General features: G+C 54.3%; 2 protein-coding genes across 2 annotated transcripts in view; both read left to right on the top strand.

Annotated features, from left to right (window-relative positions):
• The first annotated feature begins 1,380 nt into the window (after window positions 1-1,380).
• Window positions 1,381-23,710, top strand: TECTA (tectorin alpha). The gene is given in 23 exon segments (XM_042882364.1): window positions 1,381-1,414; window positions 2,575-2,639; window positions 3,688-3,821; window positions 4,776-5,063; window positions 6,495-6,632; window positions 7,099-7,264; window positions 9,034-9,446; window positions 9,797-10,367; window positions 10,941-11,533; window positions 12,555-13,128; window positions 14,379-14,989; window positions 15,116-15,677; window positions 16,566-16,765; window positions 17,897-18,280; window positions 19,409-20,054; window positions 20,137-20,247; window positions 20,341-20,543; window positions 20,854-21,017; window positions 21,130-21,378; window positions 21,657-21,819; window positions 22,108-22,195; window positions 22,420-22,536; window positions 23,016-23,710. Coding segments are annotated over 22 exon segments (6,534 nt in total). The 5' UTR covers window positions 1,381-1,414; window position 2,575; the 3' UTR covers window positions 23,111-23,710.
• A 496-nt stretch (window positions 23,711-24,206) lies between these two features.
• Window positions 24,207-27,501, top strand: part of SC5D (sterol-C5-desaturase) — a 5,187-nt gene continuing 1,892 nt past the window's right edge. The window contains exons 1-4 of the mRNA XM_042882363.1: window positions 24,207-24,245; window positions 25,033-25,249; window positions 26,683-26,815; window positions 27,297-27,397. Coding sequence (XP_042738297.1) covers window positions 25,040-25,249; window positions 26,683-26,815; window positions 27,297-27,397 — 444 coding nt within the window. The 5' untranslated portion in view covers window positions 24,207-24,245; window positions 25,033-25,039. The remainder of the gene's footprint in view (window positions 24,246-25,032; window positions 25,250-26,682; window positions 26,816-27,296; window positions 27,398-27,501) is intronic.

Genomic DNA, 27,501 nt, shown 5'->3' with positions numbered 1-27,501 from the left:
CAAAATGTGTCCTCAGCTTTGAACTCTGTTGTTTCCTGAAGCAAAAACGTTTCCCTCCATCTCACCCACAACGTGCACCTTTGGGCAGAGTGCAGGGGCCAAGTCCATGGTGTCCTGGAACAAACCTTCGCACAGGCTGTGTCCTTGGGCTGGGCAGAGTTCTGCAAAAGGAGAACGCAGCGAGGCCGTCTCGTCCTTCAGTACTTGCTTTTCTGGAAGCTGAACACGAGAAGAAAGTGTTATCTTGGAAATAAATAAAGAGTGGTTTGCTCTGCTCCGATGCGCTCAGCTCTGCAGGATGGGCGCATCCCCTGGCAAAAGAAAATAGCTTAGAAGAGAAAGTCTTCCCCAAAGAGGCAGTGAAACCTCATCAAACTTAATCAGTGTAGACTTGCCCTGTAGAACAGGACCAGAATATTAAACTGCAGGAGGAGGAGAGGGAAACATGTTTTCGCCAGTTTTCTCTGTCTTACAAACAGGATGAGAAGAGTCAATTGATTTTTTTCCTCTGCTGCTAACTCTAGAAATGGGAGGGAAGGGAGGAGTTGGGGTGCATGAAGCTGCAGGATGGGAGTCTTCCATCAGAGCCTTAAAAGCCCTCTGCCCTTCTGAAGGCAGTGGGAGGGGATCCAGCACCAACCTCCCTGTGTGCCCCATCAGCTGCGCAGCCCTCACAAATCCTGGCTGCGTGGGGATACTGGTGCTAAGGCCCCCATCAACCCCAGTAAAACCTGACTCTGTCCCTGCACAGCGAGTGGGAATGGAAGCACCAAGGCATGGTCTTCAACAGACACGGAGAAATGTGTATTGCTGGGTAAGGCTTTCCTCTCCCACCTGTAACAGCAGAGGTAAATCGAGATGCAGAAAGTAGAACAAGTCTTGGATGGAAAAGTAACGCATTGAAGCCTTGGGGCGCTGCCTTTGAAAGGTGCTTTAAGCCTTGCACTGTTAATGCTAATCCTGTAACACTATATAGATGGCTTTTTTTCTGCACTTACACAAAGGAGGAAGGGGCTCGATTCTTTGAGGCTTGTATTTTTTTTTTTCCCTTCAGCAAAAAGCAATGCTGAGCAGAGCGGCTGCGGGCAGCTGACATCACAGCCGAACCCAGCGAGGGGCGAGTGCTGGGAAGGAAGGGGCTTCTCCCCATCTCTGGGCCCGAATCCGATCTCAGATTAGGGTGCTGTTATCAACAGAGGCACCGGGATTGCAACCCTACACTCCTCCAGCCCCGAACCAGCATTGGAGGAATCGCACTTTCAGTTGGGAGAGCACCAGGACGGGGACATAGCTGCACTCCTCAGCAAGAGTTGGCCAAGGGCACCGGCATGAGCTCTGCATTGACATAGGAGTGCTGTCCTACAGAGCTGGGCTACAAGTTCAGACCTCGTTGCTCCTGACGTCTACAAAGCAGGTTGGTAATAATGTTTTTCTTATACGTAAAGAAATGCAGTGTGTTAAGTCACCTGTCCTGGATTTTCTGCTCCCAAGCAGTGCTGCTCTTGTGCTTGGGCTGCTGTACTGTTGTCTTCCCCATCGCTGCTAATAAACCCACAGCTGCTCTGATTTACAATAGCTATAAAATCCTGTTGTCCTGCTTTCAGCTTTCCAAGATAGGGAATGAAGTAATACTCTGCTCCGGTGGAACAAATTTTTCTCAACATGGGGTAAGGGGGATTTTGGCCAACACAGTTGACCACTGGAACGTGGGACACATCTGTGCCATTGCTCCTGGCAATGGGGGACGAACAGGAGCGGTGTGGGACAGGTGGTGTCACATCCCCTGCTTGCTGTAGAGCTGTGCTGTGCACGGCACATGTATGTGGGGATAATTAATAACTGGAGCTCTTGGTACGATATAGAAATAAACCTATAGGGAGAGCATACAGAGACCTTCCGTGGCCATTGGGTGCACGCAGTTGAAGTGCGTGGGGATGTACAAAGAAGAGACATTCTGGAGGCTGCTGTAGAAGCTCAGGGTGTACTCAAGGTAGAGGTGCAGTGTGAAGCTGTTTGCATGCTGCTACAGCATGGTGCCTTCCTGCAAGCCCTGCTATGTGCAGAAAGCCAGAGAGACAGGCGAAGAAATCAAAGCAGGTGTTTTAGTGATATTTTCTATTGGATTAATAATGACTAACAAATTGCATTAGGCACGGGAGGAATTAGAGCTGGCAGAGGAGTTTGCTTTCCTGTTCCTAGCCTTGTATTTGCTTGTCTCTGTCATTGATTCTTGTTCAGCATGAAGTTGCCCAGCTGTGTAAGTGTTGGCGTCTCCAGTGCAAAGAGCTGAGTGATTGTGGAGCGGATCAGGCAGGAATTGCCTCTGAACAACAGGGTGAAATGGGGCAACACGTTGCAGTGCTGCAGCTCCTCCACGCAGTGACAGCTCGCTCTGCCAACACCTGCAGGGCCGTTAGCCATTAGCGGTGGGAAGGGCTCAGTAGGGCACTTAACAGAGTAGGCAGTTTGGATCTACTTGATGGCTGAGGGACCCTCTGCAGTGCTGGGATGGATCGCTTGGGATGCGCTTTCCTTTGGAAGTGATGCATGTTTGGATTTCTTTCTGCCCTGCAGGATGAACCCGCGATCGTTGCTCAGCGCCTGGGCAGCCCTGCTGGTGGTAACCGTGCGGCACCAAGGTCAGTGCGGCTCCCCTGTGCCCCAAAACTGCCCCAAAAAACATCCCGTTTCCGTTGGTCAGAGTGTAACAGCAAACAGTGTTTCCCTGGGTCTGGAGGGGTGGGAGCACAGGCACCGATTGTGCAGTGGTGACAGAGTGCACTGAGGCAATGAACCTCCTGCCCGCACAAATGGCTCTCGCCTCACTGGGAGCAGTGAAGCAAGATTAGTGCAGGTTAAATGCGGAGCTGCCGTGCTGCTGGGAATGTGAAGTTGGCAAAGCTGATAGTTACAGCAATCCCAGCAGCTCTGCTTTGCTCCAAGCACATCACCTAAGTGATCATGCATAGTGCATGCATCTGAGTGCACACGTGGAGGTGGCTGTGCTTTTGCCGTGGTACAGAATGGGACCATGAAGAATTCCCAGTGACCAACAAGTGCCAAGAAGATGATAAACTGGATGAGCAGCGATCTGGTGTGAGGCTGAATGCAGGATCCCAAGGAACTCAGAGCATTTTTAGGGTGCCAGCAGGGTGAGGCCAGGTTTGCCCTTGTCTCCGTCAGGTCAGACTGGGTTGGAGGGGTTCACTGGTGACACTGTCAGGCAGCCTCAAGCAGGGAACATCCTTGGGGTTGTGTAATTGAGTATCCCTGGTGCCTCTGAGCAGTGCACCTTGGGGCTGCTGGGTGGTACATCCTTAGGGGCTGCTGAGCACAGCATCCTCAGCTCAGGCACCACAGAGCCCCATTTCTGTAACCAAGACCTGTGAACAGGCTGTCTGCAACCAGGGGCCTCTGAGAGGTGCAGGTTAGGACCTGGGAAATAAAAGCATGTTCCAAACTGAGGTAAACAGAGCTGGGATTGTTTGGAAGCATTGTGGCTCCCTTTAGCTCTGCTCGAATGTCACAAGGGCTGTGTGCTGCTTTTCTACATCAAAGAGAGGAGGAGGGGAAAGAAAGCCCATCTAAATCTCTGTTTGCTCAATGAAGGCTTTTGCTGGGTGCCCCACTGTGCCCTCCCCAAAACTAGGACGGGTCCCTGTAAGCACTGAACCCCTCTCTTTGCAGTTCACGCCATGGCAAGTCTGTACCCATTTTGGCCAAACGACACAAAAACGCCCAAAGTGGATGATGGGAGCTCTCCTGAGATCAAGCTCTCTGTTCCGTTCATCTTCTTTGGAGCCCCATACAGGACAGTTTATGTAAGTGGAGAACAGACTTTCCTTTTATTCTTTTCTTTGCCATTTGGCTGCACGTTAAACGCGCTCTCGCTGTCGTCAAGAGTGGGAAGATTTATTAGCACCCACCTGACAAGTTCTTAGATTTCATGAACTGATAGGTTTTATGATTAAGAAAGTCAAAGGTATAGTTAATGGGCTAATGTTCATGGGGAAGGAATATAAAAGGCAATAAATTTTTTTTGTAGGTGATTAAATGGTACAGAGAAGCTCAGGGCTTGACACAAGGAACATTATTCCTGTTCCATGACAAGAAACGAGAACATGCAGAGACCCATAGGAAAAAATAAAGGGTGGTTTGGAGCTGTGTGGAGGTGCCTAAGTCAAGGGTGGGATGCTGCCGTGCTCAAATGGCAGAGCAGTGACAACTGGCACTGGGAGGGCTCCTGGAGTGGGCTGTCAGGGGTGAGCACTTCTCTGTGTGTCCCTAAATGCATCATGGGGTCATGGAATGGTTTGGGTTGGAAGGGACCCTAAAGACTGCCTAACTCCAAGCCCTGCTAAAGTGCCATAAGTCTCACTAAATAAGGTTGCCCAAAGCCCCATCCATCCTGGCTGCTGGTTGGGGCACACACTGCACATGCTGTGGCATAATAATCCATTGCCCTGCAGCTACCCAGCCGTACAGCCAGCTCTCAAAGGCTGGGTGCACACAGGGACCAGAGGCAGATCCCAGCTGAGCTGGGTGCCAGCCTGCATGGCATTCTGATGTGTCCTCCACTGGTCTGTAGGAGCCTGGTTGTGCAGACTTCCCAGGGTTTTGTTCTGCCTGGGGTTTTACGAGTCCATTCGGCCAGGAGCTCTCATGAGCAGCCATCGTTACAAACCATCCCCTGCCACAAAACTCTCACCCCACTTTTTGTGACAAGCCAGCAGCTTGCTTAGGGCTCTCTCCAGTGACCCCATCTCCTCGGGCAGGTGAACAACAACGGCGTCATCTCCTTCAACTCGTTGGTCAGCCAGTTCACACCTGAAGCTTTCCCACTGGCTGATGGCCGGGCCTTCGTTGCGCCCTTCTGGGCCGACGTGCACAATGGCATCCGTGGGGAGATCTACTACCGCGAGAGCACCGACCCCGAGCTGCTGGGCAGAGCCTCCAAGGACATCCGCAAGTACTTCAAGGACATGGCATCCTTCTCTGCCAGCTGGGTTTTCGTCGTCACCTGGGAGGAGGTGACGTTCTACGGGGGGAGCAGCACGACGCCGGTAAGAGCAACAGCTGTGGTATGCATGGTGCTGGCTGTGAGGATGGCCATGAACGTAGGGATGGCCATGGGCTTGACCCTGGGGATGGCCATGGCCATGGGGATGGCAGTGCAGTCTTTTTCCCAGCTTGAATGCCATTTAAATTGCTGTAAGCTGTGACAGCTGCCACTGTGAGGTCTGCGCCATCCTACAGGAGATCGGGGTGCAGGCAGTGTGTGAGGACTCCCTGCCGTCATTTGGGGAAATGGACTTTTTGTATTTGTTTGCACGCTGCAAGTGCCAGAAGTTGGCTGCTTCTGTCTCGAGAAGTTGGCTTCGATAAGCCGTTCAGCTCTTTTCCATTTGTTAGAGAGGCTCGAGATGTAATGCATATTTTTGTGCCAGTCCTGGCAGCTCTTGCAGGAAAAAAACACACATACACACATATATTTGCAGACAGCCAGCAATATAGAGGTTCGTGTATTGCCTGAAGAATTACATTTGCAACACAATGCAATTTATTTTGGTACAGAGCAGCATTCCTGCTCTGTAGTGGCCGAGGCTCTGGGTTGGCATGCAGAACAGCGCAATGCAACTTAAGCAGGAAATTCATCGCAATGCAGAAAAGCTGCAGAAAACAATTTGGGGAATGTGGCCTCGGGGGCACAGTTGTTACTCCAGTCTCTTGGTGGCCACGGAGCAAAAGCATGCAGTTTCTGATGGCTTATTTGTATGGCATGGGTGCCCAATGCGTTTTTGGCCACAAGTGCCAAACTGGGAAGTTTGTGTGGTTGAGATAAACAGTTGTCTTTGAAGGGATCCCGTGGGAGACTGCTGCATGGAGAAAGCATGCAGAGTACAGGCACCTTCTGTCTGTAGAAGTGTAGATGTGAGGAGCAGGGATTTATGCTGCCTTCCCAGCCAGCAAAGTGTGTCCTTCTTGCACAGGGCCTGATTTTGTCTGAGTGTTTGGGGCTGGAAATGCAGAGTCATTTCAAGTGAAAGGAAGGACAGATTGAGCAGGTAGTGATGGGAAGTGGCAGCCAAGCCAAACACATAACGTACATGGCTGCCTCGGCTGCAACGCACCGTTAATCGCATTGTGGAATATGAATGCTGAAGGGAGCTGGGTAAGATAACATGTCGAGAAATAGAGCTAAGAGAGGGTAATGGGAGAGAACGGGTCATAGCAGCCGGCTGCTGGTCTCGCACAAGCTTATTCTCTTGCTGCCATCTATCGGCACAGAATTGGATGGGGAGCAGCGCTGTGATTTCCCCAGACTGAAGCACGGGAGGGGATGGAGTGGTTGGGATCACTGTGTGTTGGGTCTCATTTGGCTCCTACTGCACAGCACCATGGTGCTCCTGCTGTCCCCCAGGGCGCGGGTGGCGCAAGGGTGGGCAGCGGGAGAAAAGCAGCCTCACACTGTGCATCTGTTGGTGCTTTCCCAGGTGAATACATTTCAAGCTGTTCTCATCACCGACGGGGTGTCATCCTTTGCCATATTTAATTACCAAGAGATCAGCTGGACCACGGGGACGGCCAGCGGAGGGGACCCCCTGACTGGGCTCGGTGGGGTGATGGCCCAGGTGAGGCTTTTGCTCCCTCTCCAGCTCTCGGATGGCTGCCCACAGCTTTCCTAATGTACCTGTGCTTCTTTGTGTCTCCTGTTCCTTCAGCATCCCTGGCACTGTAGATGGGCATGGCAGAATTTGGTGCTAGCAGCCATGCCACAGCTACCCCATCTGCCAAAAATGTGCTGCTGAGATGTGTCTTAAAGGCTACAGGCATTGAACTGTCCCTTCTGGGCTTTAGCCATGCCCAGGAGCATATATTTGCATTTATATGTGCATAAATATGTAAGCAGAGATCTGTTCTGCTTGTAGTGCCTGTGGAGTTTTCACTTGCATCCAAACTACCTGAAAACAGATTCCTGAAAAGCCCCATTAACACAGCATGCCTGGAAATCATTGCAGGGTGCAGGGAGGTACAGAACTGCAGAGCTGCTTTCCTGCAGCAGGATACCTGACAGAATCTGCTCTCTATTCATGTTAGGCTGGCTTCAACGGCGGAAATATCAGCAACTTCTTCAGCATCCCAGGCTCCAGAACCCCAGACATAGTCAATATAGAGCAAACAACCAACGTGAACATCCCGGGGCGCTGGGCTTTCAAAATAGATGGCAGAGAAATAGATCCAGCCAATGGCTGCAGCCTGAGAGGTAAGGGAGGAATGGTGATGCCTTACATGTTGTGGGATGTAGAAGAGCAAAAGGTCCTGCAGCCTGAGTGCCCCGGGCTGCGCAAGTGTGGTTTTGCCAAGGCAGGCAAGGTCTGAGTGGGCAGCTCAGAGAAAACAGGGGGGCTGATAGAGCACTGGGAGCACTGTGCCATTTCCAACCACCAGCAAACAAAGCTGTCATCCGTGCTGGCTTTGTTGCATCCCTGCAGATTTATCAGCAATGCATTGTTAAAAGCTTTCATTTCTGCTGTCCAGGCCTATGATGTTAAAGGCTGGTCAGTTTGCAGCAGTCAAATACCATTCAGGCCATCATCTTGACTAATTTCTCCAGTGCTGACAGGGACAATGGGAAGCACCTGGGACAGTCTTGTGCTCTTGCCCCTGGGATGGGAAAAGCTGTCAGAATGATCCCATGTTTGTGGATCTTGTGGGTCTTTTCCAACCTTGGTGATTCTATGATTCCATGATTCATGTCCTCTCTTTCTGTGGGAAGAATCATAGGTTTCTGAGCAGGATAAATTCCATGACCCTGCACCAATTACAGTGTCTGCATGTGCGTCAGTTCTGCTGTGGAGATATAGAGGGATGAAATGCACAGAGAAACAGGACAAGGACTGTGGTGTGGAGAGATAAAGGCATTCCTATTGGGCAAATAAAATTTATCAGGAACATGTACTGTGCTCTGGGAGTCTGCACAACAAGCAGGTTGTCACCTACTGCTAAATGCTGTCACACAGTGCTGGGATATTTGGCTTCTCCACAGGCAACATTTAGAATCGTACCAAAGGAGACCTGCACACCCCAAAGGCTCTTTCAGCCCAAGAGAAGCTTAGATTCCCACCACCCTAACGGCTTCCAGCTGCCAGCAGAAGAAGAAAGGCCGGGTTTCACAATGGGGCCAAAGCCAGCCTCTGCTTCCAGCCTCTAGGGCAGTGTGCACATCCCACCAGAAGGTCTGTGTGTCCCAGCATCTGCTTGCTTGCTCTCACAAGAGGCGATGAACCATGAGATGCTGGAGATGATGAGGCTCGCCATGCATAACAGAGCTCATTTGGCAAAACTCCATGCACCAGGACAGCTGATGCAGGAGCTGCTGAGCCTAAGAAGAGCTGTTGTTTGTTGCAAGAAGTTGGGAAATGGGTTTTTGTCTTTTGGTTTTTTTTGGAGGCATGGAAGAGCACAAAAAGTTTAGGAGAGGTAAAGCAGGCAGCTCACACATCCGCCTGAAAGAGAGGTGTGAAAGTCAACCATATGGAGGAAAGGGAATCTCTCAAGATGTCTGCCACCCTTTGCCTGTCTTCTGCTGCTCACGTCTCTCACCAGGGAAACCTGCCTCCCTTACAGAGCCTGTGTGTGACAGCGGGCTGAGCATCCCCTCCTTGGTTCCCATCATCACCTATGCACGGATAGGAAGTTACTCATCAGCAGATCTTTGATTCCCTAGGTATTGTGAGCTCTTTTGGATTGGAAATGAATTGTCTCTTAACCTCTGATGACAGAGGCACTCCTTGATGGGCAAAGCCACTTGAAGGGAGTTATTATAGGAAAAAGGGCAAAGCTAACAAGCACGGTGGCACACAAGCACAGTGCTGGTGTTGAAGTGCTCTCCCCAGAGCAGCTGCAGAGCCCCCAGCTCTCTCTGCAGGTCACAGAAGCAAACCCAAGACTTGTGTGACTGAGTGACACTGTGCCTCTAGCTGTGGGTGGAGTTCCAATGTAAGTGTTTCATTTCTTTTCCATGCTTTTTAGGACAGTTTCTCCATCAAGGCGAGATCTTCTGGGAGAACTCAAACTGCAGCACCAAGTGCCGCTGCCTGGATTTCAACAATGAGATCTTCTGCCAGGAGATGGCTTGCGGCCCATTCGAAGCATGCGAGCCAAAGATCAAGTTCTTCCAGTGCGTGCCTGTGGAGAGCAGCACCTGCGTGGTGTTCGGAGATCCGCACTACCACACCTTCGATGGCTTCCTCTTTCACTTCCAGGGTTCCTGCTCCTACCTCCTCGCCAGGCAGTGCTGGCCAGGCTCCCAGCTGCCCTACTTCAACGTGGAGGCCAAGAATGAGAACCGAGGCGGCTCCTCCGTCTCCTGGCTGAGGGACATTTTTGTGGAGGTCTACTCGCATAAGATTGTCCTCCCGAAGGGCAGCTTTGGGAAAGCCAAGGTAAGAGCTACACTGAACAACTGGAACTTGCCAGGTCCAGACCTGGTCCTGATGGCGAGATCCTGACAGTAGTCTTGTGTATTCCTTGGGAAGGGTGGAAGGCATGACAGCAAAGCCATGGGTCAACCGAGGCCTGAGGTCTGGCCAGCCTTCTCCTGGAATCATAGAATCGTTGGGGTTGGAAAGACAACTGAGACCATCTTAGTCCAACCATCAACCCATCCTGTGACCACTTTAGATCGTGTCACCCATCTATAAACATAAGGCCCTGCAGTGGGGTCCTATACCCCTCACGTGAAGCCTTCAGCTTTTTTCCACGGTGGCTCAGTCCTCTGCTCATGTTCCCACAGGTGGATGACTTGGTGGTGTCCTTACCCATCTCCCTGGAGTTGGGCGCAATCAAAGTCTACCAAAGTGGCTTGTCCACAGCCCTGGAGACTGATTTTGGCCTGCTGGTGACTTACGATGGCCAACACTATGCCTCCGTCTCCGTTCCTGGCACGTACATCAATGGCACGTGCGGTCTGTGCGGGAATTACAACAAAGACCCCGAGGACGATGCGCTGCGCTCGGATGGCAGGTTGGCCTCCTCCGTGCCAGAACTGGGCGAGAGCTGGCGAGTGCCTCACCCTGAAAGGAAGTGCTCACCTGGCTGCGTGGAGAACTGCAGCATCTGCGACGCCTCCTCCGAATCCCTCTATTTCTCCTCTGAATATTGCGGCTTCCTCAACAAGAGCGGCGGGCCGCTGTGGGAGTGCGGCTCCGTCGTGGACCCCACTGCCTTCGTACACAGCTGTGTCTATGATCTGTGCAGCGCCCGGGAGAACGGCACCGGGCTGTGCCAAGCCATCCAGGCGTACGCCGCGGTGTGCCAAGGCCTGGGCATCCCGGTGGGAGAATGGCGTGCCCAGACGGGATGCGGTAAGTGTGGGTGTGCTGGTGCTGGGGGCAAGCTGTGGAGTCTGCCTGAGGTCCTGGTGTGGGAGAGAGCCGGGATGGGGGACCATATAAATGGGAGAAACAAAAGAGATGAGGGAAATGAAAGGAGTGATGTTGCCTGAGGCAGAGGGGTTCTGGCGAAAGCCACTTGGTCCTTCTTGTCTGCAGTGTGAGAGTTTCATGATAGCCAATGGGTGGCAAGAGTCAGGCAAGAGGGGGGAACTCAGGGATGCTGTGTGAGCAGTGGGCTGCTGTGCTAACAGCCTTCACCTGAGCTGGGGCTGGCTAGCAGTATGCTGGTCAGTGCACCCTCCTTGCTTTGGGTAGCAAATAGTTGCAGGAGGCTCAGTGGTGCAGGGGATGCTTCGGAGGAGTTTTTGCTTGCATTAAGAATGGCCAACAAGGCGTGGGTGAGAAATGGAAGATCCAAGTCTACCGTAAAGTGGGAATGCTGGGTCATTTCACATTGGTGTGGCTTATTAGGTTGAGGTCCCTAGCTCAGAACCACACGATAACACGGTCATCCTGTTGTTTGTGTCCCTTCGGCACCTGCAGAGGCAGCCGTGCAGTGCCCAGAGCACAGCCACTACTCAGTGTGTGCCAGTGGCTGCCCTGCCACCTGCTCAGACCTGACAGCCCCACTGCGCTGCACTGCACCCTGCACTGAGGGCTGTGAGTGCGACGATGGCCACGTGCTGAGCGCCGACCGCTGCGTCCCTGTGCAGAAGTGTGGCTGTGATGTGGACGGACGGTACTACGCCATCGGAGAGGTGTTCTGGGCAACAGCAAACTGCACAGCAGAGTGCCAGTGCGAGGATGGCAGGGAGGCCAAGTGCTTCAACACCAGCTGCCCCGAAGGAGAGGTCTGCACCATTGAGGATGGCTATCGGGGCTGCTACCCGAAGCGGGAGGGCCTGTGTTCAGTGGGACAGAACCAGGTGCTGCGGACGTTTGATGGTGTCACCTTCCCCTACCCGCTGGAGCACTCTTACACGCTGCTCAAAACCTGCCTGGAGAAGCCTGACTTCATCGAGGTGGACATCAGCCAGAAGAAGCCGGGATACGCTCCCAATGGGCTGCGTGTCGTGCGGATCCAGGTGGTCGGCCAGGAGGTGAAGGTCGGAGGAGCCAGCCTGTCGGAGGTCAAGGTAAGGCCGTCACCAAGGTGGGAGGCATAGGCTTGTGCCATGCCACGGTGTCCCCGTGGAGAAGAGCTTATGGGTGTACGGCTCAGGGCTGTTCCTCGAGATCAGAGCCATCACAAGAGTCAAAGTCTACTCATCTCTCACATCCAAGGCAAGAGGTAAAAGGACTGGGATTGCATCCACCCATGGTCCCCATCCCATAGACTTCACAGCAGCTGCCAGCACTGGTGAGAAGACCACAGGTGCTCACCAAGATCCTGTTCTCACAACCCAGCTCATGCAAACCCTCCACACCAAAGAGCTAGGGGAAAGCAGAAGATATCTTGAAAACGCTTGTATTTTGATTGAAATACAAGTGGCTATAGTCAGCAAAATAGCTGTGGAAAAGAAGGAGTACCCAAACACTGAAGGTCTCCATGCTTTCTGAATCCTAGCCATACCCATTTTTACTCTGTTTTGCAGCTGAGGTTTTGCTCTTTGTACTGTCAAGCCAAGACAGCCACAGTGGAGCAGGCAGAATGCTGTGCTGTCACAAACTGTTAACTGGAACCCCTGCTAAAATTCCCAGCTATTTCCTATTTGCCAAGCATTTATTAGCAGTGAGCAGTGGTGCAGAATGCAGGAAGGATGCAGTCAGGTGAGGCAGCCCTAAGTTCCTGGCTTCATTGGGAGCAGATGGAGCAGTTGCCATCAAGGTAGAGGAGAAGGCAATACCATAGTGTCTGTATGATAGGATTTAATGTAGGGTTGCATCTGTCCATGGCCATCCTGCCTTGTAGCACTGCTATTCCTATTTGCTTGCCAAGCCAAATCAGGAGGCTTTCTGAATGCTGCTGTTTTCTCCTCTAGCTTATTCTTGCTTCAATTTGCTCTTTGAATGAAATGCAAGGAAGTTACTGCATCCTGCCATGTGAAGGAGATTCCCAGCCTTCAAGGGTGGAGGCCAGGTTTAGCCTTCCTGTCGTGGTGCAGACGGAACCACCTTGCAGAGTCACGTTGCCCTTACTAATGCCTTCCCTTGCAGGTGAATGGCTATGATGTGGACCTGCCGTATTTCCACCCTTCTGGCCACCTGGAGATCTACCGCACTGACAACGGCACCGTGACGGAGTCAGAGGGGCTCCTGAGCATTGGCTACTACGATTCAGGCCTCCTGGAGATCCACCTCTCCACTGCCTACTTCAACTGCACCGGGGGTCTGTGTGGCTTCTTCAATGGCAATGCCAGTGACGAGTTTTGCACGCCCAAGGGCAAGTGCACGGACAACCTGGAGCTCTTCCTGGAGAGCTGGACGACGTTCGATGAGATCTGCAACGGGGAGTGCGGGGACCTCCTCAAAGCGTGCAACAATGACTCGGAGCTGCTCAAGACTTACCGGAGCCGCTCCAACTGCGGCATCATCAATGACCCCACCAACAGCTCCTTCCTGGAGTGCCACAGCGTGGTCAACGTCTCAGCCTATTACAGAACGTGCCTCTTCCGCCTGTGCCAGAGCGGAGGCAACCAGTCGGAGCTGTGCGATGCAGTGGCACGCTATGCCAGTGCCTGCAAGAACGCCGAGGTGGACGTCGGCCAGTGGAGGAGCCACAGCTTTTGCCGTGAGTCTACAAAAGCTTTTGAGTATCTGGGGCGCTAATGAGGAGATGTAGCTCCCTCTGCTTTGGGATGGGTCTATTTCTTGGAGCTGATGGGTGTTCAGAGGTTGGTCCCCATTTTTTATGGGACCTTGCCCTGTGCCTTGTCGCTGGTGTGTACCTCATAATGATGTTCCTTTGAAACAAAACTGAAAAGCATTTAAAAGAGGCACCCCAACCTTATTGGTTGCTGGGAGCAAAACAGCACCACAGAATGTACAGCATTTATAGAAGTCTGAAATCATAGGAGTGGGTGGGCAGACTTGCATAAACTGCAGCTGTTTTCTTGCTCTCTTGGCTACCACAGAGGTTGGTGTCATCAAAAGAGCTACATCCAACGGAGGCATCCTCAGCAATGGAGACTGAGGCATACAAAGCATCTCCTCAGTAGCACACCAAAGGGAGAGAGGCTGCATTCTGCTCGCATACCAGAAGTCTCTCAGCTGTTTCACTTGCAAGGCAGGATTTACAAAGCTTGTGCCATACCACAGTCAGGAGCTCACTCATATCAGGAAGGGCAAGCCAGCAGCTGACCAGTGCATAGTGAGACCACAGCATAACCCAAAGACGAGGATACTCCATCTCACCTATCACTGGTAGTTTCTAAGTGACACCTTTGCCCACAGAGACAGATTTCCCCATTAAGCAGTTTTGTGATGGTGTTTCAGGAGACACAAGGAGGTTTACGATGCGGTGCAGGAGCGTTCCAGGGCTGCAGATGGTGGCTAACAGTACAGTAAGCCATCACCAGAGGATAATTTGAATATAGCATGTTTTAACTGTGGCTGTAAACTTACCATTGATGGGAAAACATTCATAATTCAGCAGCGAATATGAAAAATCTCCAGCATGGCTATACAGAGTAGGCAGCCCACGTCTCTGCTGTGCAAGCTGTAGAGAGGCATCCCTTTGGGACTGGGGCATCCATTTTTAAGTGGGGTGTCCATCTGGAAGAGGGAAGCAGGACGTCCTTTTTGGGTTGGCAGGAGGTGGCATCACTCGGCATGTGAGGGGGGAGGTGGGAGAGAGGAGTAGGAGTAACCGAGGGAGTGGGAATACCCAGTGGCAGGCAGGCTGCTGGGACTAGTTCTCCATTTATATCGAGTGGGTCGGTATTCACCTCACGTCCACCTTCTGTCTGTACCCCACCTTGGTGCTCCTTGCACCATGGCTGCGGGAGCTGCTAACTCACATGCTTCATTTGATGCCCCCAGCCTTGGCGTGCCCAGAGAACAGCCATTTTGAGGAGTGCATGAGTTGCGTGGAGACCTGTGAGACTCTAGCCACGGGCCCTGTCTGCATGGACACCTGCACAGAGGGCTGCCAGTGCGACGAGGGCTTTGCCCTGCGTGGTTCCCGCTGCGTGCCCCGCGGTGAGTGCGGCTGCAACTTTGAGGGCCGCCAGCTGGCCACCAACCAGACCTTTTGGATGGACATCTCCTGCCACTTCCTCTGCTACTGCAATGGCTCAGACAACAGTGTGTACTGCGAGAACATCTCCTGCAAGGACGATGAGTACTGCCTAGAAGAGAACGGCCTCTACTACTGCCACGTCCGCACTGATGCCTCTTGCATCGTCTCTGGCTATGGGCACTACCTGACGTTTGATGGCTTCTCGTTTGACTTCCAGAGCAGCTGTGCCTTGGTGCTGTGCACCACCATCTCACGGCCGCGTGCAGAGCGGTCAGACACCTTCCCCACGTTCACTGTCACTGCCAAGAATGAGGATCGTGACACCTCCCTGGCCCTGTGGGTGAAGCAAGTGGAGGTGGAGGTCTTCAACTACAACATTGTCATCCACCGTGCCTACAAGTACACAGTGATGGTGAGTGGGGCCATGAGGGTCGGGCGGTGCTGAGGGTTGATTCCTTCCCACCCCAGCTGTGGCTCCTGGAGCAACAGGTGGTTTCCCTAAGCACAAAATCTTGCTGTCTCATTTCCTTCCCTACAGATCAACAATGAAAGGCTCTACCTACCCCTGAAGCTGGGCCAGGGCAAAGTGAACATCTTCGCCTTTGGTTTCCACATTGTGGTGGAGACCGACTTTGGGCTGAAGGTGGTGTACGACTGGAAGACCTTCCTCTCCGTCACCATCCCGCGCAGCTTCCAGAACCTGACCTACGGCCTCTGCGGCCGCTACAATGGCAACCCCGACGATGACCTGGTGGCTGCGGGTGGCATGCCTGCCTTTGGCATCACTGACTTCGTGCAGAGCTGGGCCAAGCGGGACACCTTCTGTCGGGTGGGCTGTGGCGATCGCTGCCCAGCCTGTGGCAAAGTGGAAGGCTTCTGGAAACCCCAGCAGCTCTGCAGCCTCATTCCCAGCCAAAGCGGTGTCTTCGCCAAGTGCCACAGCAAAATCAACCCCAGCTATTTTTACAAGAACTGCCTCTTTGACACGTGCGTTGACGGGGGAGCCATGCAGACAGCCTGCGGCTGGCTGCAAAACTATGCCAGCACGTGCCAGACGCAGGGCATCGCCATCATCGGCTGGAGGAACTTCACCTCATGCTGTAAGTGCTGCCCTGCCAGCGGGCTCTTATTTAGCCCTCTGGCCAGCTCTGAGTCCTCAGTTTGATCACTAATATAGAAAGGTGGTCAGTTGGAAGCCCCTGGACAATGGAAGTGTCAACGTCATGGCAGTGGCACCATGTCAGAGTTGACCAGGGGGCACGCCAGGGCCACAGTGGTACAGGCACATGCAGCTGAATTTGTTCCCCAGGAGTTTTAGTTGTGAGCTTTGCAGCCAGCAGTGTTTCCTCTAATGAGGTTGCTTGCTATTGTCAATGAGATTACACTGCAGCGTTCAATTAGGCTCCTGAGGGTGGGAGTCATGAGTCTCCCTGGCAGCCGCTCTATCTGGCAAATCAGCTGGGAAGTAATTGCTATCAGTAACAAGACCAAAAATTAAATTTATGTCGTTCTTCCTCCTAACAAACCATCTCGCAGCTCTGGAGAAATTGTTACAGCAGCACAGGGGCAGCATGGCTGTGTGCCTACATCCCATGTCCCTGCCCCACATGGTTCCTGGTGTGCTGGTGGCACCTTTGGCTGTGCAGTGGCCAAGGCGAGCTGTCAGTGGCACATACACTGAAACGTGTCCCCATGCTATCTGGGAGTCCATAGGACCACCAGGAGCACCCCTGTCACCCAGCATGTGGGTCAGCAGGAGTGACCAGTAGCAGGGCAGCAGACAGCAACAAGGGTTTGTGCACTGTATGCATCAAGACACAGTCTTTGTGTGCCAGCAGTAGGACTCAATAATCCCAGTGTGACCCTCCCAGCACACAATAATCTGTGATGATTCCCCCTGAGATTATGGCTGGAAGGAGCAGGTAGGAGAAGTCCTTAATCTGCAGGGAATTAATACACCTCCCTGGTGATCTCCCCTCTCTTTGTAGCTGTCAGCTGTCCCCCCAACAGCCACTATGAGAGCTGTGTGTCCCTGTGCCAGCCCCGCTGTGCTGCCATCCGCCTGAAGAGCGACTGCGGCCACTATTGCGTGGAGGGCTGCCAGTGTGACCCTGGCTACGTGCTGAATGGCAAGAGCTGCATCCTGCCCCAGAACTGCGGCTGCTACTCTGATGGCAAATACTATGAGGTATGCTGGGAGCATTCTTCCCTCAGTGCCTTTACTGTAACCCTTTGTGATGATCCTTGATTGGGATGTGTGATCCAGGGATGTGTTGTAGGGTGTCACGCTGTGCCTGATCACCATGGTATGTGGTGAAGGGTCTAAGGATCAAAGCAGGGCTTGCATGGGAAACACTGACCTCCCCACGCTCTGTGTGACTCAAGATGAGAAAAAAACAAGGGCAGGATATGACAGGGTGCCAGCAGGCCCAGAGGGACAGAGGAGAGCAAAGTCATTTCTGGCACATCATACATCCTTCATCGTGTGGTTGTTGGGTGAGGATGGTTTGGGAGAGGGTGCTGAGATGCTGGGACAGGGGATTGGCGAGCAGGGATGTTCAGCACTTGCAGCCATGTTGTTGTGCATGCGGTGAGCATAGTGCTGCTTATGAAATCTACTTATCTGTGACCATGTGATGTTCGTTGGGATTCTGATCTATCAGTGTGATGCATTAATCACCACCACACCACAGTACAGCAGTTGTAATGCATCATGGGATCCCAAAGGACAGAGGCAGCACAGAGGCAGGATTACTGTTATGGTGCAGGATACTGTTATAGTGCTGTTTTGAGGAAGGAGTGGCTTGAAGACAGCTAGGTGCCATTGACATTTCCTTTGTCAGACGTTCATGTTCCTGTTGTCTGTTGGGTTGGAAGCAGGTAGGCATGATGTCTGCACCGGTCTCGGGAAGACAATACATTCTTGGTATTATTTTGATGAAGGGCTTTACACAACCAGTGGGTTGCATGATGCACATTTACAGCAAGATTCCCTTCTGGTCCTCAGTGCATTGAGATTAGTGCAGCCCTTCCCTGTAGCAGCAGTCACTTGCTTCGTTTTGTGCTGAGATGCTTGGGCACATCCACTTTGCTCGCCCACTTTGGACTCGTGCTCACTGTAGGGCTCACTCTAGAGGCTTATCTGTTGCTTGCAAGTTTGGTTCTGTTCTGGAGAGTTGCTCGGTGTGTACTGAGCTCTCTGCTCAGTCATCATCACCCGATTTCCCTTTTTTACATAGAGAAAGTGAGTAAATCCATGCAGAATGTCCACAGCGGGCCTCGCAGAGGTTCCCACCCCCTTGACCCCTTGCTCTTGCAGCCCAAGCAGCTCTTCTGGAACGGGGACTGCACACGGCGGTGCCGCTGCTTCCGGCGCAACCTGATCCAATGCGACCCGCGGCACTGCAAGTCGGACGAGGAGTGCGCCTCGCGCAACGGCGTGCGCGGCTGCTTCAGCACACGCAGCTCCTTCTGCCTGGCGGCGGGCGGCGGCGTCTTCCGCACCTTCGATGGCGCCTTCCTCCGCTTCCCCGCCAACTGCGCCTTCGTGCTGTCCACCATCTGCCAGAAGCTGCCCGACTTCTCCTTCCAGCTCATCATCAATTTCGACAAGTGGTCCTCGCCCAACCTCACCGTCATCTCCCCCGTGTACTTCTACATCAACGAGGAGCAGATCCTCATCAGTGACAGGAGTACGGTCAAGGTGAGGTCTTGCTGAGGTCGGGGGCCATCTCCTCCTGTGACACTGCTGGTCTTAGCGGTAGAAGCAGCTTCACGTGAGACAAGCAGCCGCTCCCTGTTGTGCTGGGCTGGGACATTGGCCAGGTTGAGAGGAATGTTGGGAGGCAAGGTGGTCTGATGGAGCGGGGTGAGCCAGCGCCCATCACTGTGCCCATCATCTCGTGCAGCCCCTGGGTGAGAGGGGGACGCAGATCCAAGAGAATGATCATTCCAGTGTAATATAATCCTGCAGAAACCATCATGTAGTCTGCCATAGTAATTAAGAAAATTTGGAGAACACTGGCACCTAAATAGAAGGGGACTGCTCTTAGCATCAATATCTAATGGACTCTGTCTTTTTACATGGCTGGAACGCTAGTTACGGTAGTACATCATCATCAGAAGTTGTAGGGAAGGCTTAGTTCTTATATAGAAATGTTCAGTGGTTTTAAACTGAAAGAGTGTCGATTTAGACTAGATATTGGAAAGAAATTATTTACTGTAAGGGTGTGAAACACTGGAACAGATTGCCCAGTGAGGCTGTGAATGCCCCCTCAAAGTCAGACTGGATGGGGTTGTGAGCAGCCTGGTCTAGAGGGAGGTATCCCTGCCTATAGCAGGGAATTAGAACTGGATGATCTTAAAGGTCCCTTCCAACACAAACCATTCTGTGATTCTATGATCTACTGGATCTTGCTGTTGTGCATTCATCACCTCTGTATCTATTTAAAGTTATCCTTGCTTGATTTTATCACAGAATCTGGGGTTGGAAACAGAGGAGGATGTGGAATATGCATAGGGGCATTCTGATTTTGGGGTGGAGAGACATCACATGTAGCCTGTCTTAGCAGGAGAGGACTTGTGAGCTAGAGCCTATGCATGTTTGTATGGGCTGGTTTGCACTGTGGCCTTATGCTGGCATGTAAGGGAGGCAAGGACTTCAGAGTGATTTCCTGCAGATTAAGAAAGGCAGCTGTTAAAGCAGAGTTCTCGTGTTTGCATGCTTGGGGTGCTGGAAAACATCGGTGGAGACTGCAGGGAGGCGTTGCTCCTGCCCAGTGGTGGGGAGGATGAAGGGATGTCATCCTTGCGTCCCCCCCCGCTGTGCCAGGTGAATGGCAGCCTCGTGAGCATCCCCTTCGTCACGGGACTCTCCACCAAGATCTACAGCCAGGAGGGCTTCCTGGTGATCGACTCCGGCCCCGACATCCAGATCCGTTACAACGGCTTCAACGTCATCAAGATCACCATCGGAGACCGGCTGCAGAACAAGGTGTGCGGGCTGTGTGGCAACTTCAACGGCGACCCGGCGGACGACTACGCGACGCTGAGGGGCAAGCCGGTGGTCAGCAGCGTGGTGCTGGCACAGAGCTGGAAAACCAATGGCATGCAGAAGAGGTGAGGTGGATGTGGTGGGGGGCACGGGGCTGGGCAGTTGGGGACCCCCCCCCCCCACGACGTGTCCGGTGCCCGCAGCTGCAACGAGCTGCAGTACTCCCAGTACGCCGCGTCCTGCGACAACGTCCAGATCCAGAAGCTTCAGAGTGACAACTACTGCCTGAAGCTGACAGACATGAAGGGCTTCTTCCAGCCCTGCTACGGCCTGCTGGACCCTCTGCCCTTCTACGAGTCCTGCTTCTTGGACGGCTGCTACAACCGCAAGCAGGTGCAGCTGTGCGGCTCACTGGCTGCCTATGGTGAAGCGTGCCGTACTTTCGGCATCCTGGGCACCGAGTGGATTGAGAAGGAGAATTGCTGTAAGCAAGATGGGCTCCTGTGGATGCTCAGAGCGCACTGGGCCCAGAGCACAAGGGTAAAGGTGCGTCTCGCGCTGTTTAGCAGGAGTGGTGGAGGACCCCTGTGCTGGCGCCGACTGCCCCAACCGGACCTGCGAGCTGGATGATGGTGGGGAGCTGTGTGGCTGCATTGAGCCCCCACCCTACGGCAACAGTGAGCCCAGGGCTGGGAGGGATGTCTGGGATGGGGATCTGGGCCCGGGGTGTCTTTTCAGTTGGTTCCATGAGCCTTCTCCTTTTCTCCTAGCCACCCATGACATCATTGATGCAGAGGTGACGTGCAAAGCTGCACAAATGGAGGTGTCCATCTCCAAGTGCAAGCTGTTCCAGCTGGGCTTCGAGCGCGAGGGCGTACGGGTCAATGACCGCCACTGTCCTGGCATAGAGGGCGAGGACTTCATCTCCTTCCAGATCAACAACACCAAGGGCAATTGCGGCAACTTGGTGCAGGTGGGACAGGGTGATGGGCTAATGGGCCCAGGGGTGGATGCTGCAGGCACTGGGTATTGTCTCACCTGGGAGCAATGGGGCAGGAAGTGCAGCAAGGGCACAGTGTGTTATAGGGTGGTTTGTCAAGGGTGAAAGGATCCAAGAGGTGGCCAGCACGTGGGACGCATCTTGCCTTGAGCCTTGGTCATATTGGGGTAGGAGAAATGGTATTTTCAGAGCTACACCACATGTTTTGGGTCTGAGGCATCTGCCACAAGTGGGAGATCAGAGACGGTCACTTTAGAGGGATGCCACGTTCTGCCTTCTGCAGTCCAACAGCACTCACATCGTATACAAGAACACGGTGTGGATTGAAAGTGCGAACAACACAGGCAACATCATCACCCGGGACCGGACCATCAATGTGGAGTTTTCCTGTGCCTATGAGCTGGACATCAAGATCTCTCTGGACTCAGTCGTGCGGCCAATGCTCAGGTCAGAGCAGGGCAAGCAGTGCACGTGTGTGCATGGACAGCAAGGTTACAATATGCAAACAACAGCCAGTGCGAGGTCCAAGACTCATTTTTTTTTTCCTTCTTTTTATTAGTGTGATCAACCTGACAGTGCCAACGCAGGAAGGAAGCTTCACAACCAAGATGGCCCTGTACAAGAACTCCTCCTACAAGCACCCGTACCGGCAGGGGGAAGTGGTGCTGACCACGCGGGACGTGCTCTACGTGGGGGTCTTTGTGGTGGGGGCTGACTCCAACCACCTGATCCTGATGCTGAACAAGTGCTATGCAACACCCTCACGGGACAGCAATGACAAACTGCGCTACTTCATCATTGAGGGAGGGTGAGTGACCGCAGGTGCCTTGGTTTGGTTATCTATAGAAAGCATAGCTCCATAGGAGCTACTACAAAGACACCTAGGTCTATCCTAGCCAAAACTGGCATGTGTCATAGGGGTGCAGAAACATGGGTCCTATGATGCTCATATAGGTACAGTGACAGCTAGGAGAATAGCTGAAAGATTTCCCCAAGGGGGTCTCATAGGGACAGAAGCAAGAAGTATTGCTTAAAGGAGGGTCCCGGTCACAGAAGCACCATGGCCAGCTTTTCTCCTGCTCGCAGGTGCCAAAACTTGAAGGACAACACCATTGGCATAGAGGAGAACGGGGTGTCCCTGACCTGTCGCTTCCATGTCACTGTCTTCAAGTTCATCGGGGACTACGATGAAGTGCACCTGCACTGTGCTGTTTCACTGTGTGACTCGGAGAAGTACTCCTGCAAAATAGTAAGGGAGGCTAAGGCTGAGGTTTGCTGGGGTTGGGAGTTTTCTGAGGCGGAGGTGGAACATGTTGTGCATGGCTTGTATTCAAGAGGCAGCCAGAGAGGCAGCCTTGAGGAAGAGATAGGGAGGATTGAACCTCCCTCTGGCTGCAGGGAGGAGAGCTCTGCTGTGGGAAGATCCTGGCTGTGTCAGGGGGGGGGAAGGGGGTCTCTTGGGGGTCCAGGTTGGAGGTGTGTAGAGAGGGCTTGGTCAGTGGCCAAGAGTAATAAATGTGCTGACATCTTCATGCAGAACTGCCCCCAGCACCGGCGGTCAGCCAGCGCCTTCACTCACGAGGCCCATGAGCAGATCCTGTCAGTGGGGCCCATTCGGAGGAAACGTAAGTGTGTGTCATCCTGAGGACAGGCATGAAGGGTCTTCCACCTTATGTGATGATCCCCTTGGTGCAAGGAAAGATGGCCAGGACATGGGAGTGAGCAGCTGGAAGGTGATGGGAGAGTTCCAGTAGGACTTCCCATCACTGGAGAGAGTGCGCGTCCTGGGTGGGCAACTGAGGGCTGCTCAGGATCCAGCAGCATCTCTCACTCTCTCTCATGCACAAAGGATCAGACTGGTGTGAGGACAATGGTGGCTGTGAGCAGATCTGCACGAGTCAAGCGGATGGACCCCTCTGCAGCTGTGTGACAGGGACACTGCAAGGGGACGGCAAGAGCTGCAGGGGTAAGCACCAGGGCTTGGCCCTGTCGTTGTGTGGGGTGGGCAGGGACATCTATGCAACAGAGGGGCTGCTGGCATCCAGAGATGGAGGGAAGGCAGCCTTTTTTGGATCAGGACAGAGATGAGGCTTGGATAACACGTGCCTTGGGTTAGCTGGAGTGGGCTGGAGGCATTTGGCTGTGTGGACATGGAGTGCTGCAAATTTGGTGCTGCTTTACCATGAAGGGCTCGTCAGGCAGTCAGTCTACAGGGAGCACGTGGGGCTTTGCTTGGGGCAGTGTGGGTTTGGCAGCACACATCAATATCTGCAGAGGAGCAGGGCTATATGGAGGAGCAAGGCAGACTGGGCAGTGGCTTGTTGATGGGCTTCCCAGCTGAGAGGTGATCAGCTCAGGGGGGTCTGTGGAAGGGGTGCCTGCAGGTCCCACCTAACTTGCAAGTGTCTGTTGCATCCATACATGTAACCTTTTTTCATTTTGCAGCCTCCAGCTCTTCAGCAGACAGCCGAGCCCAAGCAAGTCTTCTGGTGGTGGCACAGCTGTGGCTGTGGGCAGCTCTGCAGGACCCAACCTCATAGGGGTGGCTCTGCTGCCCAGCCATGTACTGTTCTCGTGTCAGCCTGAGTCTCTGTAGGGTAGCAGCCAGCACCCCCAGCGACAAACCCACCGCTGAGCCGGCCCCACAGGTATAGGAGGGATTGGAATCGGCCTGGAGTGAGGAGGAATGATCACTGGAAGCACAGAAGGCACCTTGACAACAACAGAGATCAGGAAACTCACAGGGCTTGCAGCTTTTCCCCAGGTTCTGTCCTGTAGCATTTTGCCCAGGTGGGCAGCACCTCTGTTAGCAGACGGGGATGGGCTGAGCCTCATCCACATGTAGCATCCGTACCCTCAGAGGGGCTTCTGCCCCTCCTGGGACAAGCTCTCAGAACAGTCGGCATCATCAGAGCGCTGGGATGCAGCCAGAGGTAGGTGGCACCGCGCAGGGTGCAGCAGAACGGAGGAGCGCGCTCGGCTCGGAGGACGTTGGCACAGCATGGGAACTCATCATCCTTCAGATCTCCATCCAAGGGAGCGGTGGGGGTGTGGGGCAGAGGGCTGAGCGTGTGTCTGGGGGGGCGGAGAGGCATGGGAAGTGCTTTTGGAAGGGAGAAGCGTGCTTAAGAAGAGGAGAGAAGGGGTGAGGGAAGGGTGGGAGCACCGCACAACGGGGGTGGTGCCGGGGGTCGGGGCGAGGGTCGGCGCTGGGGGTCGTTTCTGTGGGTGACTGGTCTGGTGTTGGTAAATTGTGACACGGCTGCGTGGGAATAAAAAGCGTTGTACTCCTTCGTAAAGCAGCGTCGTCCTGCGTGGTGGAACAGAGCGGGGAGAGAGGCCGGGAGGCACCGATGTTAAGCAGGGGGTTCGGGCAGGCGGGCTTGTGTGGGAGCAGAAGCGGTGGGAATCACAGCAGAATGGCTCCGCGCGGATTCGGGAGGCGAGCGAACCCCCCGCCCGCCCCATGGCACCACCCGGTACCGCCGCCCCGACTCCGCGCTGATCCCCGCCCATTCGCCGAGCCCGGGCCTCGAACCCGCGGCCTCCTCTGTAGCCCCGCCCCCGCGTGACGGCACCGGCGGCGGTGGCGCGAGGTGGGCGGGGCCGTGACGTCACGTGGCGCTAGAGGGCGGCGCCGCCCCGCCCACCGCCGCGCTCGGGCCCCGCCGGCAGGTAGGGGATGCGGGGGGACCGAGGGGGGATCGCGGGGTGGGCGCGGGGAGCGGGGGGGAAGGCAGCCCAACGTAGGGCTCCGGTACGGCGATCTGCCTCAGGGGAGCCCACGGGGGTTCGTCAGCCCCGCAGCACCCGAGGAGCGCGCCGTTACCGTGCCCAGGGCACCGGGACCGGCTTCGCCGCCTCCGTGTCCTCCTGCAGCAAAGCTCAGAGCCGCGCAGGATCCCGGCCGCAGCACTTTGGGGTTCCACGCCAACCTAACACGCTGCTGAGGTCCGCAGAGCCTAGTGTCCAGCACAGTGCTCTGGGAGGAGGATGGGCCCCAAGGCAGCACACCTCTGCCTCCCCAACTCACTCACCACGGCAGCCTCCTGTCCATCCCTGCTCCATCAACACATGGGCATCAACAGCACAGCCCCGCTCCTCTACATCCTTGCTCCCATCCCACTAACTGCATCCCCTGACCCAGCACAGCCTTCCTGTGCCCCATCCCTTGTGCTGTGGGCTGGCAATCCTGCCGTCCTCCTCCTCGCCCCTTCCCCTGAGGACCACAGAGCCTCCCACCCCTTCCCAATGATCCCAGAGCCCCCTCCATCCTCTCCTCACACAAAACAGCCCCACTCACTCCTCCCAACTGCCCCACTTTTCCATCTCTTAGCCCAGCCCCACCTGACAGCTCACAAACACCCCACACCCCTATAAAAGCACAACTGCCTGCATAACCTCCGCTCAGAACACCCAGCAAGGCCTCCTCTCCATCTGTCTGTCTGTCTGTCTCCCCCAGACCCACCATGGACCTGGTGCTGGAGGTCGCTGACCACCACCTGCTCACACCCTACGTGTATCCCACGGGCTGGCCAGAGGACGAGCCCTTTCGCCAGCTGCTCAGCCTCTTCGTCATCACCAACCTCGGAGCACTCGCCCTCTATCTGCTCTTCGGCACCCTCAGCTACTACTTCATCTTCGACCATGAGCTGAAGAAGCACCCCCAGTTCCTCGAGGTGGGTACCATGGCTGCACGCACTGCGCTCCATCCCAGCACATCCCAGATGCTGCTGGCATTCCTTTGCCACCCATCTCCTCCAAGAGCTGCCTGACACTCCCTGGTGGAACATAACAGGGCAGGACTGACCCCCAGCCAGGGTCTCTCTGCTCTCAGGACCATCTTCTGATCTGTTACCACTCAGATAATGCCCCACTCCTATCACCTGAACACAGGGTGCTGCCTTTCCCCATACAAAAGCACCCTGGCTCTCCCCAAGGACACTGGCACCTGCCCTAGGTCCCTCTGCAAGCCCAAAGGCCCCATTTCTACCTTGCACCTCCCAGTCCTGACCTTCTCACTCCCATCCCTGCTGCCTCCATACTCTCCCATCCACAACACTGCCACCCCACAGACAATGCCTCTCACATCCTACACTCTGGCACCAACCTCTCCTGCCCACCTCACTTCAGACTGGGGGTCCTGTCCAACCCCAGCAGCCCTACACCTGCATTGCCCACATCTGGGCCTGCTGTTTCCCAGCCCTGCATTCACACCTCGAGGCCCCAGTGCCCCTTAGCTTCCAACACCCAAAGCACATGGCCTTTCCTTCTACCAAAGGCACCAAGTCCAGCTCCTCAGCAACAGCCCCAGACTGCTGCCAGCACCCACACAGCTGGGCCTGGTGGTGATTGGGCAGCTGATGACAGGTGGGTGCCTATCCCTGGCCTCTAACATGTGGTTGGGAACAGAACAGGATGGGCCTGAACTAAAATACAATAGGTGTTGCATAGAATGGGTGTAACAAAGAATACAAAAGGCATCAACTACAGGAATAGATGAAAACTCACATAATATAGACCAGAAATCACAGAGAAAAAAAGGTGCCTGATTGCTTGAGGGCTAACCTAGCAATTTCTTTGGGGCAGGATCCAAAGGCCTCGTGACCACTGACATCAGCCACCATGCCCAGCAGCTCATCCCTGCATCAGGCATCCCACCTTGGCCTGAGCAGCCCAACAGCAAGGCACTGCACACAGCTCCACAAACCACCTCCTTGGCTGTCTGCAGCTCAGCCCTCCTCACTGCTGGACTCAGCACACTGCTCACACAAACTCATCAACCTCTGACCCTGCATGACACCCTCACCTCTGCACTACCAGATCCAATGCACCCGAGACCCCTTCTCTTCCCCCACCAACATCACTTACACTCCAGGCTACCCTGGCACCTACTCTCCACACCCACAGCACAGCTCTCCTCAAAACAACCTCTCTGCACACCCTGCCCCCAGGTATACACCTGAACATCTGCTCCAAATACCAAACAGCATGCCAAATGCCTGCCCTCCCTGCCTGCCCATGGCCTCAATGGCACAACAAGTACTGTGTACTTCACTCTGCTTCCACTTACGCTGTCCCCTAACCTGGCTCCCTCTCTGCCTCCCCACAGAACCAGGTGCAACGGGAAATCATCTACGCACTGCGCTCCCTGCCCTGGATCAGTGTCCCCACCGTTGCCATCTTCTTTGCTGAGGTCCGGGGCTACAGCAAACTATATGACAACATTGAGGACTCCCCCTATGGTGAGCTGCTGCCCAGGCCCCGTTGTCCCCCTACCCTTCATTCTCTGTTGCTCTCTGCCCCCATCTCCACACATTTCTTCTCCATTCTGAGCCAAAAGCCTGCAGACACCTCCCATACCCCCCTCAAACTCCTGCCAGAGCTGGCAGCCCATAATGCTGGCAACATCAGTAGAGGCCACCTCCCAGCTCCAAAGCATCTCAGCTCTGAGTTATGCCCTTGGCACCCTGTCAGCCCACGCACATGACAGCCAACCCCCTACCTCAGGGTCAAGAGTGCCAACGGGATGCACGTCCTGTCCTAGCTGCATGACATTCCATCCCTTGCTGTATAATCCCATAGGACCCAGCTCACTTTTTCCACCATGACCCTGCTCTCTTTCCTCCACCTCTGCACGCATGAAGCCTCAGCTTCCTACTCATGCTCACCCTTTAGAGCTATGGCACATACAGAAGGAACACTGACATGACTTCCCTCCCCTAGGCTGGCCTGGAGTCTTCCTCAGCATGCTGTCCTTCCTCTTCTTCACTGACATGGGTATCTACTGGATACACCGAGGCCTCCACCACAGGCTGTTCTATAAGGTAGAGGACCTTCTTGGGGGAGCTGGCTGTCAGCAGGGTATTGACACCACCTGAGAAGTGGGGATGGGTGCAGGTGGGGATGGGTGCAGGTGGGGATGGGTGCA

This window comes from Lagopus leucura, unplaced genomic scaffold (assembly GCF_019238085.1).
Source record: "Lagopus leucura isolate 7727_CA_CO unplaced genomic scaffold, USGS_WTPT01 Super-Scaffold_100034, whole genome shotgun sequence".
In the NCBI taxonomy this organism is placed as follows: domain Eukaryota; kingdom Metazoa; phylum Chordata; class Aves; order Galliformes; family Phasianidae; genus Lagopus; species Lagopus leucura.
This window is presented reverse-complemented; position numbering and strand designations above follow the sequence as displayed.